Genomic DNA, 11,954 nt, shown 5'->3' with positions numbered 1-11,954 from the left:
GAAAAAGCCCCTTCGGCGCCCGGCGACGTCTGTGCCCAACTGGAGAAGAAGGGAGCGAGAGGGGGAGCGCGCGCCGTTCCCTCTTGCCAACGGAGGATCACGGTGGTGTTCCCCCCCCAGGCGTTCCCAGGCCAAGCGCTCGACCTTGTCGGCGACGCTCGCCGTGCTGCCGCTGCTCTCGTCGCCCCAGATGGTTTGGCTCGTGCGGGCGAGGTCCTCCCGCCGCGTCACGAGGTGGTAGCGGATCAAGCTGAAGGCGCCATCGGGGAGGATGCTGGTGCTGATGTCGGGGTAGCCTGCGTCCTTGGCGCCGAGGGCCAGCGCTTGGTGGGAGAAGCCGTGGTCGGGGACATGCTCGTATGCGGCGGAGAGGAGGGCGTGTTCTGAGTTGGTGAAGGCTTGGCTCGGCGCCGGATGGTCGAAGGAGTGGTAGGGGCGGCAGAAGGCGGCGATGGTGGGCCTGTGAAGGACGGCACGGGGGCGCAGGACGCGGGCCGCCATTGCGAATCCGGGCAGAATGGGCGACGGAAGTCGGCGTGCAAGGAAGGCGAGAGTCGCGAAGTGTCAGACGTCGTATGCAGCTTTTGCTCTGCAAGCCTGTTCGGGGTCTCAGAGACGGAAAAGTGGTGCTGGTCGTCGAGTTGAAGTTTCCATGACCAAACCACACTCGCGTGGTTCGCACGGATGAACCCGCGCGCCGACGTGGAAAGGGTCCAGGCCGTCCCGGTCTCCGCGCGCACGGACCACCTGAGATAGCCGTCCGTGGCCTGGTGGTGCCAGAATCTTGTAATCCAATGTAGGTATATTTAGGTACGAGGCAAGGGCAAACAGGGCCGGCGAAACTCGCGGGTTTGTTCTTTTGTCAATTGGATCACATCAGCTCAACCATGTCAGCCATTTCTGCGGCCCTGCCGTGCTCGCTCTGTAAGGGACCCTGTTGGAGGCTGGCGGCTCTTCGTGCCCGCTGCAGCCTGTGTCTCAATCCGAACCCGGTCAGTGGCCTGAGTACGAACGGCATTCTACCACGAGCCGGCACAGGGCGTCCTCGAAGACGAGACCGAGTCGAGATACATGCCCGCCATGCATGAGGCGGTTACACAGCACGTCGTTGGCTGGCCTCCGCCGGCGCAGCCATTGCCCGGTGTGCGCCGGCATGAAGCTGGATGCGAAAGATGAATCATGCATGGTGTTGAACCCCGCACGATTTCTCTCGACCTGTCGAGGAGGTGCAACTTCTGCTGCCATCCCGTTTCCATGTCTGTCCTCCAGGGACTGACTGCCCAGTCCGAAGGTGTCAAACTACCTCTAGGTGCAGGTCAGTGTCTGCACTTGAGACGGGGGCTGCAGGTTGTGTCAGGTCACTCCTGGACCCCCCTCTTCACCATTTTGTCCCCTCATTCCGTCTCGCTTCTTCCCTCTTCCTCTCCAACCCCTCCAGTGCCCTTGTTCACATCCCTGGTAGATATGCCAAATACAGTGGCGCCGGCCCGCATGTGCAGTCGCGCCAGGCTGTCCACGATGGGAGCCAGTCGGACCACGCCTTCAAGGTTGGACATCCCGGAGGCGAACTGAAGCGTGCGCTAACACCAGACATCGTCGTATATGCAGAGGGGGGGGCGATTGTACCAAGCGAAAACGATCGGATCGTCAGGTACATGTACTAGCGATACGGGTGCAGACAAGGCCAGCGATCCCTCAGCAGAGCCGTTGAGTTCCCTCTCAATCCTTCACTGTCTGTCTCTCAGCTTGCGCACTTGCGTACTCACCCCCTGCTGCCCTATTGTTGAGCTTAACGTGGGGGGTCTTATCTAAGGGGGGGTCTCTTGCGCCATCCGGGTGTTTAGGCTACGCTGTCCTGCAATACCCGCATCGGACCCGATATGATCATACCATTGGTCATTGACGTCGACATTGCCCGTGTAGTCTTTCCCTCAATACGTGCCGTCGTGTTAAGGAGGATTCGTCATGGTCGACACCTCGGGTAGGGCGGGGAGCCATACACGAAGTCGCTGGTTCGTCCAGCCGGGGGGAGGGGAGGGGGAGAGGGCATGAAGAGGGGGTGCAAGATTCGCCAAGAGGAAGCGTTCAAAGAGACGTACGCACGTACGCACGTTCACTCTTCTCTCTCTCTCTTGGCTCCACGACTTGGTAGTACCAGGTCTGTCTGCGCAGTGCGAGAAAGCATCGTTGACCAAAGGAACGCTACTTGTACCTACCTGTCCCATCGTTCCTGCCTAAGGCAAGACGGGCCCAACGTCAAGCACCGAAGGTCAGGCTGGCCCAGGGTCGTACCGCTTCATGTACATGCCGTCACAATGGAGACGGATGGAGGCAGTTCTAGCAACGCCATTGGCGGTGTGGCCTTATTCTTGCGCACACGTATCCACTTCCACCAGGCTGTGTGCACGCGCAGCACGACAACCAGGAGGGACGACCAGAGAGGAGGGGGGAAGGCGGCGTGATTGCTTTGCCTGGCCCTGTCTGGTCTGGTCTCTTCTTGCAATCTGTTCTCCACACCTGCTTCTGCCGGTCAGCTGTAGGTAGCTGCTGCACTGGGGGCTGCTTGAGGGAGCTCTCATGATCCCCTGTCTGGCCTGTGAGCAATCAACGGCAAAGCACACCTTGCCGTTGCTGCTGTCGTTGTGTCTATTATTCATTCCTTGTCATTTCGAGTGATTCATAAAAACTTACTTCTCACCTCAGAAAGAAGCTCAGAAAGAGGCGGAGGCGCCTAGCATTGGGTCGGTACTTACGTACCTACGTACCCGTACCTGCCCACGTAAGAGCTAATCAGCCTGAGTACTTCTCTTGGAGCGAGCATAGGTGCCCAGGATCCAGGTGCTTTTCAGGCCTGTACAGGGAGGGAATGGAGACTTTGCGCACGAGCCACTGGCGCCCTATTCATTCGTCGCGCCAGAATCCCCAATCTGACTGATGCCCACACAACACGGCCTATCCTTGCCAGGCGCGTCAGTTTTATGCTACGGTACCTAGGTAGGTATTTACTTAGCCGACCTAGGCCTCCTTGGTTGTCCCCATCCCCTCCCCTCAAGGTACCTTAGACAGGTAGCCTCGGCGCGCGCGTTCCTCCGTCCATCCCAGCCCTTTCCACCGGGCTCGCGCGACGTCCACCAACTCACCCTCCGACTCCACGTTGCCTCTCGTCCAACGTCACGGAAAAGCGCCCAGTCTTCAACCTCCTTACAGTCACGCGTAGTACCAGCAACTCTCTCCCGCACGCACACACGGCCGGCGCGCGATACCCTTTCGCAACGACGACGGTCTCTACTGTCCAATCGATCCGAGGACCTCTGTAACCCGTCGAAAACTCTTTCCCCATCAACTCCCAAGCCAAACCTGCACCTGCACCCTGCAAACCTGGCAGCCCGGCTGAGGCTTTCGTCGATACCCTTCAACGCAGTTCGGCCTTTTCCTCCTTGTCGTTCACGAGTAATACACCATGGGTACGCATGCTCTCTCTTTTTTTTTTTCTTTCTTTCTGTCCAGTACCTACCCTGCCAGCTGCCACCTCGTCCTGTCTGTTCGACTCCCCTTCCCCCTTCAGCCTTGCCGATCCTGCACGCGGGTCTTGCCATCCCCTCGCCCCGTCAGCCATCCGCTGCTGGACCACCACCACCACCACCACCATCACACGCTGCCTCCGACCTGCTGTTTCCTGGCCTGTCAAACACACCCAGAGGGCCGCCCGCGCTTGTGGTCTGTCGTGACGGCGGCAGCATGGCCTGACTTCCTCCACCACACACTGCAACGGTAACGGCATGATGCGCGGCTTGTCTGGAAACACGCTCTTCTGCGGTACAGGCGGTGCAGCAGCAGCGAGCGCCGTGCTTGGTGCCGCCGATGCCACTCGCGTGGTGTGTGGTGTGTGGTGTGTGCTGCGTGGTGACGCGTTACCTCCTGTCGTGACTGGACACGGTAGTCGCACGCCCATGTCATCTCACACAGCTGCTGCTTTCCATTTCACCATTTGCCATTATTGTCCTATTCGGCCGGGCCCAGTGCCCAATCCCAAATACGGCTGGCGGTAGCAGTTCTCACAGGCTTTGGGCTCTCATCACAGCTTACTCACGTACTCACTTGCTTGGGCCTGCCCTGGATTCAGGCTTGAAGTCCTCTTCCCTTGTCGCGCGCATGCCTGACCTCACATCCATCTCCTCCCCTCTCCCTCCGACTTTCCCTTTCAGCGAAAAGCCCAAGAGACACATTCGGGGACACGTGCAATGGTTTGCATCGTCCCCCGCGTCTCCTTCGTCACCATTCCCTCCAAGGCACATCTGCTCTTCAGGCCGACTGGTCTGTGGCTGCTGCCTGTGAGTGAGCGCGCAAAGGTGGAGGAGGCAGGGACGAGGCTGGAACTCTGCGCTGGCCCGAACCGCGCCAGTACCGCACCCTCCCCCTACCTGCATATCTTTCCGCCCCTGCCCCACTTGACACTCCATCCTATCCGTTTGCGCCCCCCTCTCCCCCATTCTGCACCCCTCCTCTACAGCTACCTCAACCTGCCTTGGCCCCAACCGTTGCCGCCGGTACTACTACTGGTACTACCCCCTTCAACATCTTGCCAGCTTGCCTACCTCACCTTGCCTTACTTTTCACCTGGCCTCATTCCTACCGCGGCATCACAGTCCTCCTTCTTTGCTTTCTTCTGCCCTCCTCGACAGCAGTCTCACATCAAACTTGCGAGGCCTATATTCTGACCAGGCGCGTTACCTTACAGCCGACAACACCGACGACACATATCGTCCCGTAAGTCTGCCCACCTCTTGTCTTTGCCCTCCCCTCCTTTCCCTCCCAGGTGAGACGGCCGGCGTAGAAACCGGACCACTTCGGTCGTCGGATCTACAGCCGCCCTGCGCGCCGCCAACGATTGCGCTTTCCCTTGAATCACCCCCTCGGCCCTCGGGCTGTGGCGTGTTGGCGCCAGTCTCAGCCCACGTCTTTCTGTACAATTCGCGAAATCGCAGAGGACACCAATCGCGAACTGCTAAGGACACCAATTCAAGCCAGCACATCTTTGCTGACTGAGACTAGCGAGAGAGGTCCCGATCTCCGCGTCGAGGCCGTTCGCGAAGCCCCGGTCGTTCCACCACAGCAAGGCGCCGCTCCTTCTCACCCCGTAGCCGCTCCCGTAGCAGGGGAGACGATTACCGCGGACGCCGAGACCGCTCTCCCATGTCTGGAACGGGCGCACCTGCCGGAGGATCCACCGGCGGATACGGAGGTCCTCCGCAACATCGCTCCTACGAAGAACGCGCCGTCGCCCGCGAACAGATGATGAGCAACATTCGCGACAGCTCCCAGCAGGACCGCCGCGTCTATGTCGGCAACCTCTCCTACGACGTCAAATGGCATCACCTCAAGGACTTCATGAGACAGTGTGGGTCACGTCAAGGTGTCTGTTGCTGGCGAGCAAGTGGCTGACCAGGGTTTTCATGTCTGCAGCTGGAGAGGTTCTCTTTGCCGATGTGCTACTACTTCCTAATGGAATGTCGAAGGTGGGCTTTTACACGTAGTCTATGGCTGGTTTTCCCTTTGTGGTTTTTCTCCCTCCGGCCTTGATGGAATCGTTGGATTGACGGGTTGGGCGCGCGCCTATTGGTGTTTGTAGGGATGCGGGTAAGTTTCGCCACGCCAACCCATGACGTGCCAACGCACAGCAGACTGACGGGGTCCTCAACACAGAATTGTGGAATACGCGACACGGGAACAAGCCCAGAACGCTGTGGCAACCCTCAGCAACCAGAACCTTATGGGCCGACTCATCTACGTCCGCGAGGTATGTTTTCACTCTCTTGGTTCGACCGATGATCGACGGCTGATGCATTCACCTTTCTGTAGGACCGCGAAGCGGGAACCCCGATTCATTGGCGCCACTGCGACCCGTGGTGGCTACGGCGGTCCTGGCGGCCCCGGCGGCCACGGCGGCATGAACCCTGGTGGCTTTGGTGGGCCCGGTGGTTTCAATGCCCGGCGGTGGCGGCGGCGGGCGGCCGTCAGATCTACATCACCAACGTATGTGTCCCCCGATCCTTGGCGAGCACTGGCGCTCCTGATGCCTGCGCGTGTTTGCTGACAGCACACTGTAGCTGCCCTACACGGTGGATGGCAGGATCTCAAGGATCTGTTCCGACAGGCCGGTGAGTACCAAAATGTCCCCACTTTGCGTTCCCAAAGCCTCGCACAGGCACTTACATTGTTTCCCGCTGCCAGCACGTAACGGCGCTGTGATTCGCGCCGATGTCCACCTTGGCCCTGATGGTCGCCCCAAGGGCACCGGTATCGTCATGTTCGAGAGTCCTGACGATGCTCGCATTGCCATTGAGCAGTTCAATGGCTACGATTGGCAAGGACGCCTTCTGGAAGTTCGCGAAGACCGTTTCGCTGGAGCTGGCGGACCCATGGGGTTTCGGGCGGCCGTGGCGGCTTTCGGCCGGCGGCATTGCGCGGAGGCTTCGGGCGGCGGGCTTTGGCGGTCGCGGCCGGCTTCGGCGGTTCCGCGTGGCGGCTTCGGTGGCGGCTTCGGCGGTGGCCGCGGTGGTTTCGGTGGAGGCTTCAACGCCGGCGGTGCGCCCGGCGGCCCCGGCGTGAACCCTGGCGCGTCCGTGCCCCCCAACCCGTTCACCGACTACGCCACGGCCGGCACCGACAAGAGCGAGGTGATCTACGTGCGCAACGTACGTGGCCCGACTGCCTATCACCTCCAACTACCTTGCCAAACTTGCTAATCAATCGTGCAGCTTCCCTGGTCTACTAGCAACGAGGATCTCGTCGAGCTCTTCACCACCATCGGCAAGGTTGAGAAGGCCGAGATCCAGTACGAGCCAAGCGGTCGCTCCCGCGACACTGGTGTCGTGCAGTTTGATGCTGCTGACACGGCCGACACCGCCATCCAGAAGTTCCAAGGATACCAGTATGGTGGACGCCCTCTGGGCCTGAGTTTCGTCAGATACCTGAGCCCCCCCGGTGCCGGTGGCGACAGCATGGATACAGATGCCCATGCCGGCCTGACCCAGGACCAGATCATGTAAGATGCTACTCACCGACGCAGCTGCGCAAGACTGCCTTGTCTGTCTTGTCTGCCTACAAGTGAGCTCAAAAGCACTTTCCCCCTCAGGGAAAGGCCCGATTTTCCTAGCTTCTCCACGGCCACCTTTATGATAGTTGCACAGCCATAGCCTTCGTTACGCCTGGACACGCCTCGATGGACTTGATTGAGGCCATCTAGGGTGATGGTGTCTGTCGTCCACAGGCATTCAAGAAGCTACGCAGAACAAAAAAACTATCGGCGCATGTTGTCTTTTTCTTTTCTTTTCCTTCGCAGGTTCCGGTCGCAGGGCATATAGTGGAGCCGAGGAGGGGGGCGACTGCGTGAGAGATAATCCAGATTGTACGTCAAATAGCAGTTGAACTTTGATCCGGGAGGTTGTAGGACACGGCGAGTTTTGGATGGTCACAGGCGCATGACGACGGTCTGGCACGGTGACCGGCAAGGGCGCGGCCGCGGCGTCTCTTCGGTGATGTTGGCGATATGACCGTGGTGATGATGATGATCCGATGACACAAAAGTTCAATTGCTGGGCAACTTCTTTGCTCGGGTCGGCTTCTTTCTGGGGAGAATGGTTTGACCACTGCTGAGGCGGCAGGTTTTCATCGCACAGCGTTCCGTTCTGATACTGGGCCAGCCTCCCTACCTAGGTGTGGAGAGAGCTGTGACTCGCGTCATGCCTGAGAAGGCACAATACATCCGCTCCTCGGTGTTGCAGATGCATCACTGCCATTGCCAGATGCGTGCTCGCACGGGCTTATGTTGTTTCTAACCCCCTAATTTGGATCGCTCACATGCTGTCACTCTCATTCATCGTGCTCTTGAGCATGGACGTGGCGGACCGGCGACGGCCCTCACAGGCAGCCTTTTCACTCTCCTAGTTTGATAGCACACGTCATGGAGCTGTGGTACGCAGCCTGTTTCAGGATCCGGTCCAACATGTTCAATGTGATAACAGCGGTCATTTAGAAGTCTTTGCCTGACTGATCGCCGCATGGCCATCCATAACTGCGGACCAGTTCGTTGATCGTTCCAGGAACATATAGCAACTTTTTGTTTCCTGTATTCAGTCGAATAAATCCAACCTAGACACCAACGACTTGGCTTTCAGGATATAGTTGATTTCCACAGACAAGTGTTCCATCCAAGGTGGACGAGGCCCTGTCCGCGGCGCAGCAAAAACCATGTGCCAGGTGCACTCGTATCGATGTCCGACGTGCAAGACGAGGTGGCAGCAACGAAGAAGACTGGCGAGCTGCGACGAGGGCGAGCCGAACGGGACAGACCCAGAGTGTCCGGAGAGCCTCTGTATGTACGCTGGGGATCCACAGTCGCCGGTGAGGAGGCAGTGCGTAACATGCGTGAGGCTGGTGGCGATGCTCAAGGAGTATGAGGAGGATGCGGCAGCCCAGCTCGACCCGATGCTCAGGTAATGGGCAGCGGCTGAACATGTTATGAGGAGGCCGCGCATCCCGAATAGTCCCATACAGGCTTGTTTTCTTCTTGGTCAGAATGGGTATCCTCATGATTTCGTCTGGGACTGAATAGCCAGAAATCCTAAGCAAATCTCTATGTCCACATGGCAGCAGCAGCAGCAGCAACAGCAGCAAGCAAGCAGCAGATCCGCCCTCTTCCCCGCCTCCCCGCTCCGCCTTCCAACACGGCAGTTCCCTCAGGGCGCCGCCGGCGCGCCGACCTTTCTCTTCTTCGCCTTGGCCTTCTTCTTGCTCTTGTCGCGCGGCTTCAGCGCCGTCATGCCCGTCTTGCACACCTCTGCGTAGCGCGCGAAAAAGTCGTCAATGGCGCTGGGCTCGACAATCGTCGAGAGCTTGACCTTTTTCTTGTCGCTCCGGCTGGATTTGGCGTTTGTCGCCCTCACGATGATGGGGAGCGGCTTCGAGGGGTGCGTGTCGGGAAAGGGGTCCTCTTCTGTCGGCGCGGCGACGGCGTCTTGGCCGTGGGTTACTGCATCGTCGGGACGTCAGAAAGAGGTGGGAGGGGAGAGGATAACTCGATTGCGCCTGGCTGGTGCGATCGCGGGAGCAGGGGACACAGGGACGTACGCCTCTTCTGGACGAGGTAGATGGCACCGTGGTCTTTGCCCTTGCGGTGGTTGAACAGCTCATGGAGCCCGGCGAAGAACTGTGCCGGAGGGCGCATGTCAGTGGTCTTGCCGCGCGCGTGAGGGACTGACAGTTTCTTACCTCGTCGTTGCTCAGGTGCGACGCCATGGTGACAGCGTGCTGGGGAAGTGCGTGGACGTGGACGGGGGGGGGGGGGGTTGAACTCTTTGGGCAGCCCAGGATGGGATCTTGATTCGCATGGAAGCCCTGGGACCCCGCGATGCCGTACGCTGTGGGTCTGTTGTACGGCGGGGCAGAGACGCCCAATCCTGGCTGCACAGCGTAGGCCCACTCGGGTGGAGGGGAGGGCCCCGCTAAAAAGTTGTCGGAGAGAAGAAGAAGAAGAAGAAGACCAGGTTCGTCTGGTGTCGCAGGAAACAAGCAGCAAAGTGGCGATACGCCTGGCAGACTGTACACCACCCCTCGACTGCAGAGAGAACCGGAAATCGAAACATGCCGCCAAAGCTCGCCCTTCCGGGCAATCTCCTCAAGGAGATGGGAGTCTCTGGAGAACCCAAAGGAACGCCGCGCGACAACAGTCGCTGGAAGAGCCAGAGCCAAAACCGACGGGACAAACGCAAGGCCGAGCGATCACAGAAGCGCCAGGGGCCGACAGCACCCCGAAGGCCACCCGTCAAAGCTGCACCTCCCAGGCCGTCTCGCCAAGAACCGGACGATTCCGAGGACGACTCGGACGGCGGCCATGCCGCGACCGTTCCGACGAAACGAGGAGCGCAGGGCGCAAAAGCGGCCAGCGACACAAATCAGCGAAAGAGGAAGAGAATTGCCCCCGTGGAGGTGGATGACGACGATGACGACGACGAGCCGGTCTCGCCGGTCGCAAAGACGGCCAAGACGTCGCGCAAGATGAAGGACAAGTTTGCGCAGGATGATGCCGAGATTGAAGACCTCGAGCGTAAACTCGGCATCAAGAAGGGTCGCAAGGCCCTGCCCAAGTCCTTCCACGAAGATGGCCTTGACGCCCTACTGGACAGTGACGGAGCCGAAGACGACAGCGAGCGAGACGAGAGAACAAAAGCCAAGCGAGAGGCAGACGAGTGGTTGGCCAAGAAACGGAGGAAAGCGGCAAAGGCAGAAGTGCCCGTGGAGAGCGAAGGGGAGGCGGACGAGGACGATTCGGACATGGACGACGGCCTCTCGGACCTGCTAGAAGACGACGACGACGACGACGATGATGAGGTCTCACTCGGCGGCTTTGGCGGTGACGACGACGACGACGACGACGACGACGATGACGACGCAGGGGTCATTTGGCGGATTTGACTCCGACTCGGATGAACCAACAAAAAATAAGCCCAGAGTCAGAGAGAACCCGTACGTCGCGCCAGTCACGGCTACCGCTGGCGGCGAGAGTGCTGGCAAGTACATACCGCCGTCCCTTCGCAAGGCACTCGGCAAGGATGCGGATCTCGAGGCTCAGATTCGGAGAAAGACCCAGGGTCCGGTGAACCGTGTCACCGAAGCGAACCTTGTCTCCATTGTGGGAGAGATTGAGAAGATCTACCGCGAACACCCACGCGGCATTGTCACGGATATCCTTTCGGACCTGCTGATGGCGCAAATCTGCGATGCGACAAGCAAACCAGACACACTCTTGGTTCTCTCTGCCGGGTTCATAGCAGCCTTGTACAAGGTCATTGGTGTCGACTTTGCCGCCCATTTCGTCACAGCTGTGGTTGAACGGTTCCAGAGAGAGCACGATGCGGCAGAAAAGATGGCTGCTGAGGCCCGCACCCCGACCAAGGAGACATCAAACTTGATCACGGTGCTGGCAGAGATGTACGAGTTCAAGGTCGTGTCGGGCAAGATTTTGTTCGACTACATCAAATTCCTGCTCCAAGACTTGTCAGAGCTCAATGCTGAGATCTTGCTCCGTATCGTTCGACTGGTCGGAGCGCAGCTTCGGAAGGATGACCCGTTGGCGCTCAAGGATATCGTCAGCCTCATTCGGCCAGCTGTAGCCAAGATCGGCGAGGCAAACCTCTCGGTGCGAACCAAGTTCATGATTGAGACGATCAGCGATCTCAAAAACAACAAGCTCAAGACCGGCGCGCAGGATCTAGCGGTCCTCCATGAGCACGTCACGCGCATGAAGAAGCATCTCGGCACGATGGACACATCAAAGCTCAAGGCCACCGAACCACTCCGCATGGGTCTTGATGACATTCAGGCTGCAGACAAGTCGGGCAAGTGGTGGCTGGTTGGTGCCAAGTGGGCTGGGCAGGGCGGCGATAGCAAGAAGGCCGAACCGACCGCAGCCAGCGCCGGCGCCGCCGGCTCGGCGGAGGTGGCGTCGGACGATGATGTGATATTGGATGACGGACTGGATATGCCGAACTACGCCGAGCTCGCACGCGAGCAGGGCATGAACACGGACGTACGCCGCGCCATCTTCATCGCCCTTGTCGCGGCAGCAGACTTTAACGATGCCTACCTGCGGATATTGAAGCTGCGTCTCAACAAGTACAACCGTCGGGAAGTCTCCAACGTGCTGGTTCAGTGCTCCGGGGCGCAGCAGCACTATAACCCGTACTATACGCTGGTCGCGAGCAAGTTCTGCGGTGATTCGAGGATCAAGTATGCTTTCCAGGATACCCTGTGGACATTCTTCCGCAGACTTGGAGAACCTCTCTTCGGGGAGGAACCGGAAGAGGAAGACGAGGAAATGGCGGACAACCGCCGAATCATCAACACGGCCAAGATGTTCGGCAACCTCGTCATGGACTCATCGGTATCATTGACCG

At 59.1% G+C, this 11,954-nt stretch overlaps 6 protein-coding genes across 6 annotated transcripts in view; 4 read left to right on the top strand and 2 right to left on the bottom strand.

Moving 5' to 3' along the window:
• VDBG_09699 (conserved hypothetical protein) overlaps positions 1 to 501 on the bottom strand; it is a gene marked incomplete at both ends in the record, with an annotated part of 961 nt that extends 460 nt beyond the window's left edge. The window contains one exon of the mRNA XM_002999933.1: positions 102 to 501. Coding sequence (XP_002999979.1) covers positions 102 to 501 — 400 coding nt within the window. The remainder of the gene's footprint in view (positions 1 to 101) is intronic.
• A 2,959-nt stretch (positions 502 to 3,460) lies between these two features.
• On the top strand, positions 3,461 to 7,049 carry VDBG_09698 (RNP domain-containing protein; the record flags this gene model as incomplete). The annotated part of the gene is made up of 12 exons (XM_002999932.1): positions 3,461 to 3,464; positions 3,823 to 3,875; positions 4,206 to 4,331; positions 4,723 to 4,767; positions 5,053 to 5,398; positions 5,464 to 5,516; positions 5,630 to 5,637; positions 5,704 to 5,797; positions 5,860 to 6,033; positions 6,098 to 6,158; positions 6,232 to 6,695; positions 6,759 to 7,049. The coding sequence occupies 12 exons, from the start codon at positions 3,461 to 3,463 to the stop codon at positions 7,047 to 7,049; spliced, it is 1,719 nt and encodes a 572-aa protein (XP_002999978.1).
• Positions 7,050 to 8,074: 1,025 nt separating this feature from the next.
• VDBG_09697 (predicted protein) lies at positions 8,075 to 8,499 on the top strand (the record flags this gene model as incomplete). Its single annotated transcript, XM_002999931.1, has 2 exons — positions 8,075 to 8,084; positions 8,198 to 8,499. 2 exons carry the CDS (start codon positions 8,075 to 8,077, stop codon positions 8,497 to 8,499), a joined length of 312 nt encoding a protein of 103 aa, XP_002999977.1.
• A 239-nt stretch (positions 8,500 to 8,738) lies between these two features.
• VDBG_09696 (conserved hypothetical protein) lies at positions 8,739 to 9,297 on the bottom strand (the record flags this gene model as incomplete). Its single annotated transcript, XM_002999930.1, has 3 exons — positions 8,739 to 9,031; positions 9,130 to 9,208; positions 9,271 to 9,297. 3 exons carry the CDS (start codon positions 9,295 to 9,297, stop codon positions 8,739 to 8,741), a joined length of 399 nt encoding a protein of 132 aa, XP_002999976.1.
• A 345-nt stretch (positions 9,298 to 9,642) lies between these two features.
• On the top strand, positions 9,643 to 10,473 carry VDBG_09695 (predicted protein; the record flags this gene model as incomplete). The annotated part of the gene is made up of 1 exon (XM_002999929.1): positions 9,643 to 10,473. One exon carries the CDS (start codon positions 9,643 to 9,645, stop codon positions 10,471 to 10,473), a length of 831 nt encoding a protein of 276 aa, XP_002999975.1.
• Positions 10,474 to 10,762: 289 nt separating this feature from the next.
• Positions 10,763 to 11,657, top strand: VDBG_09694 (suppressor of glycerol defect protein; the record flags this gene model as incomplete). The annotated part of the gene is made up of 2 exons (XM_002999928.1): positions 10,763 to 11,587; positions 11,625 to 11,657. 2 exons carry the CDS (start codon positions 10,763 to 10,765, stop codon positions 11,655 to 11,657), a joined length of 858 nt encoding a protein of 285 aa, XP_002999974.1.
• Positions 11,658 to 11,954: the final 297 nt, after the last annotated feature.

The sequence above is a fragment of the Verticillium alfalfae genome, genomic scaffold, assembly GCF_000150825.1.
Source record: "Verticillium alfalfae VaMs.102 supercont1.16 genomic scaffold, whole genome shotgun sequence".
Lineage (NCBI taxonomy): Eukaryota > Fungi > Ascomycota > Sordariomycetes > Glomerellales > Plectosphaerellaceae > Verticillium > Verticillium alfalfae.
This window is presented reverse-complemented; position numbering and strand designations above follow the sequence as displayed.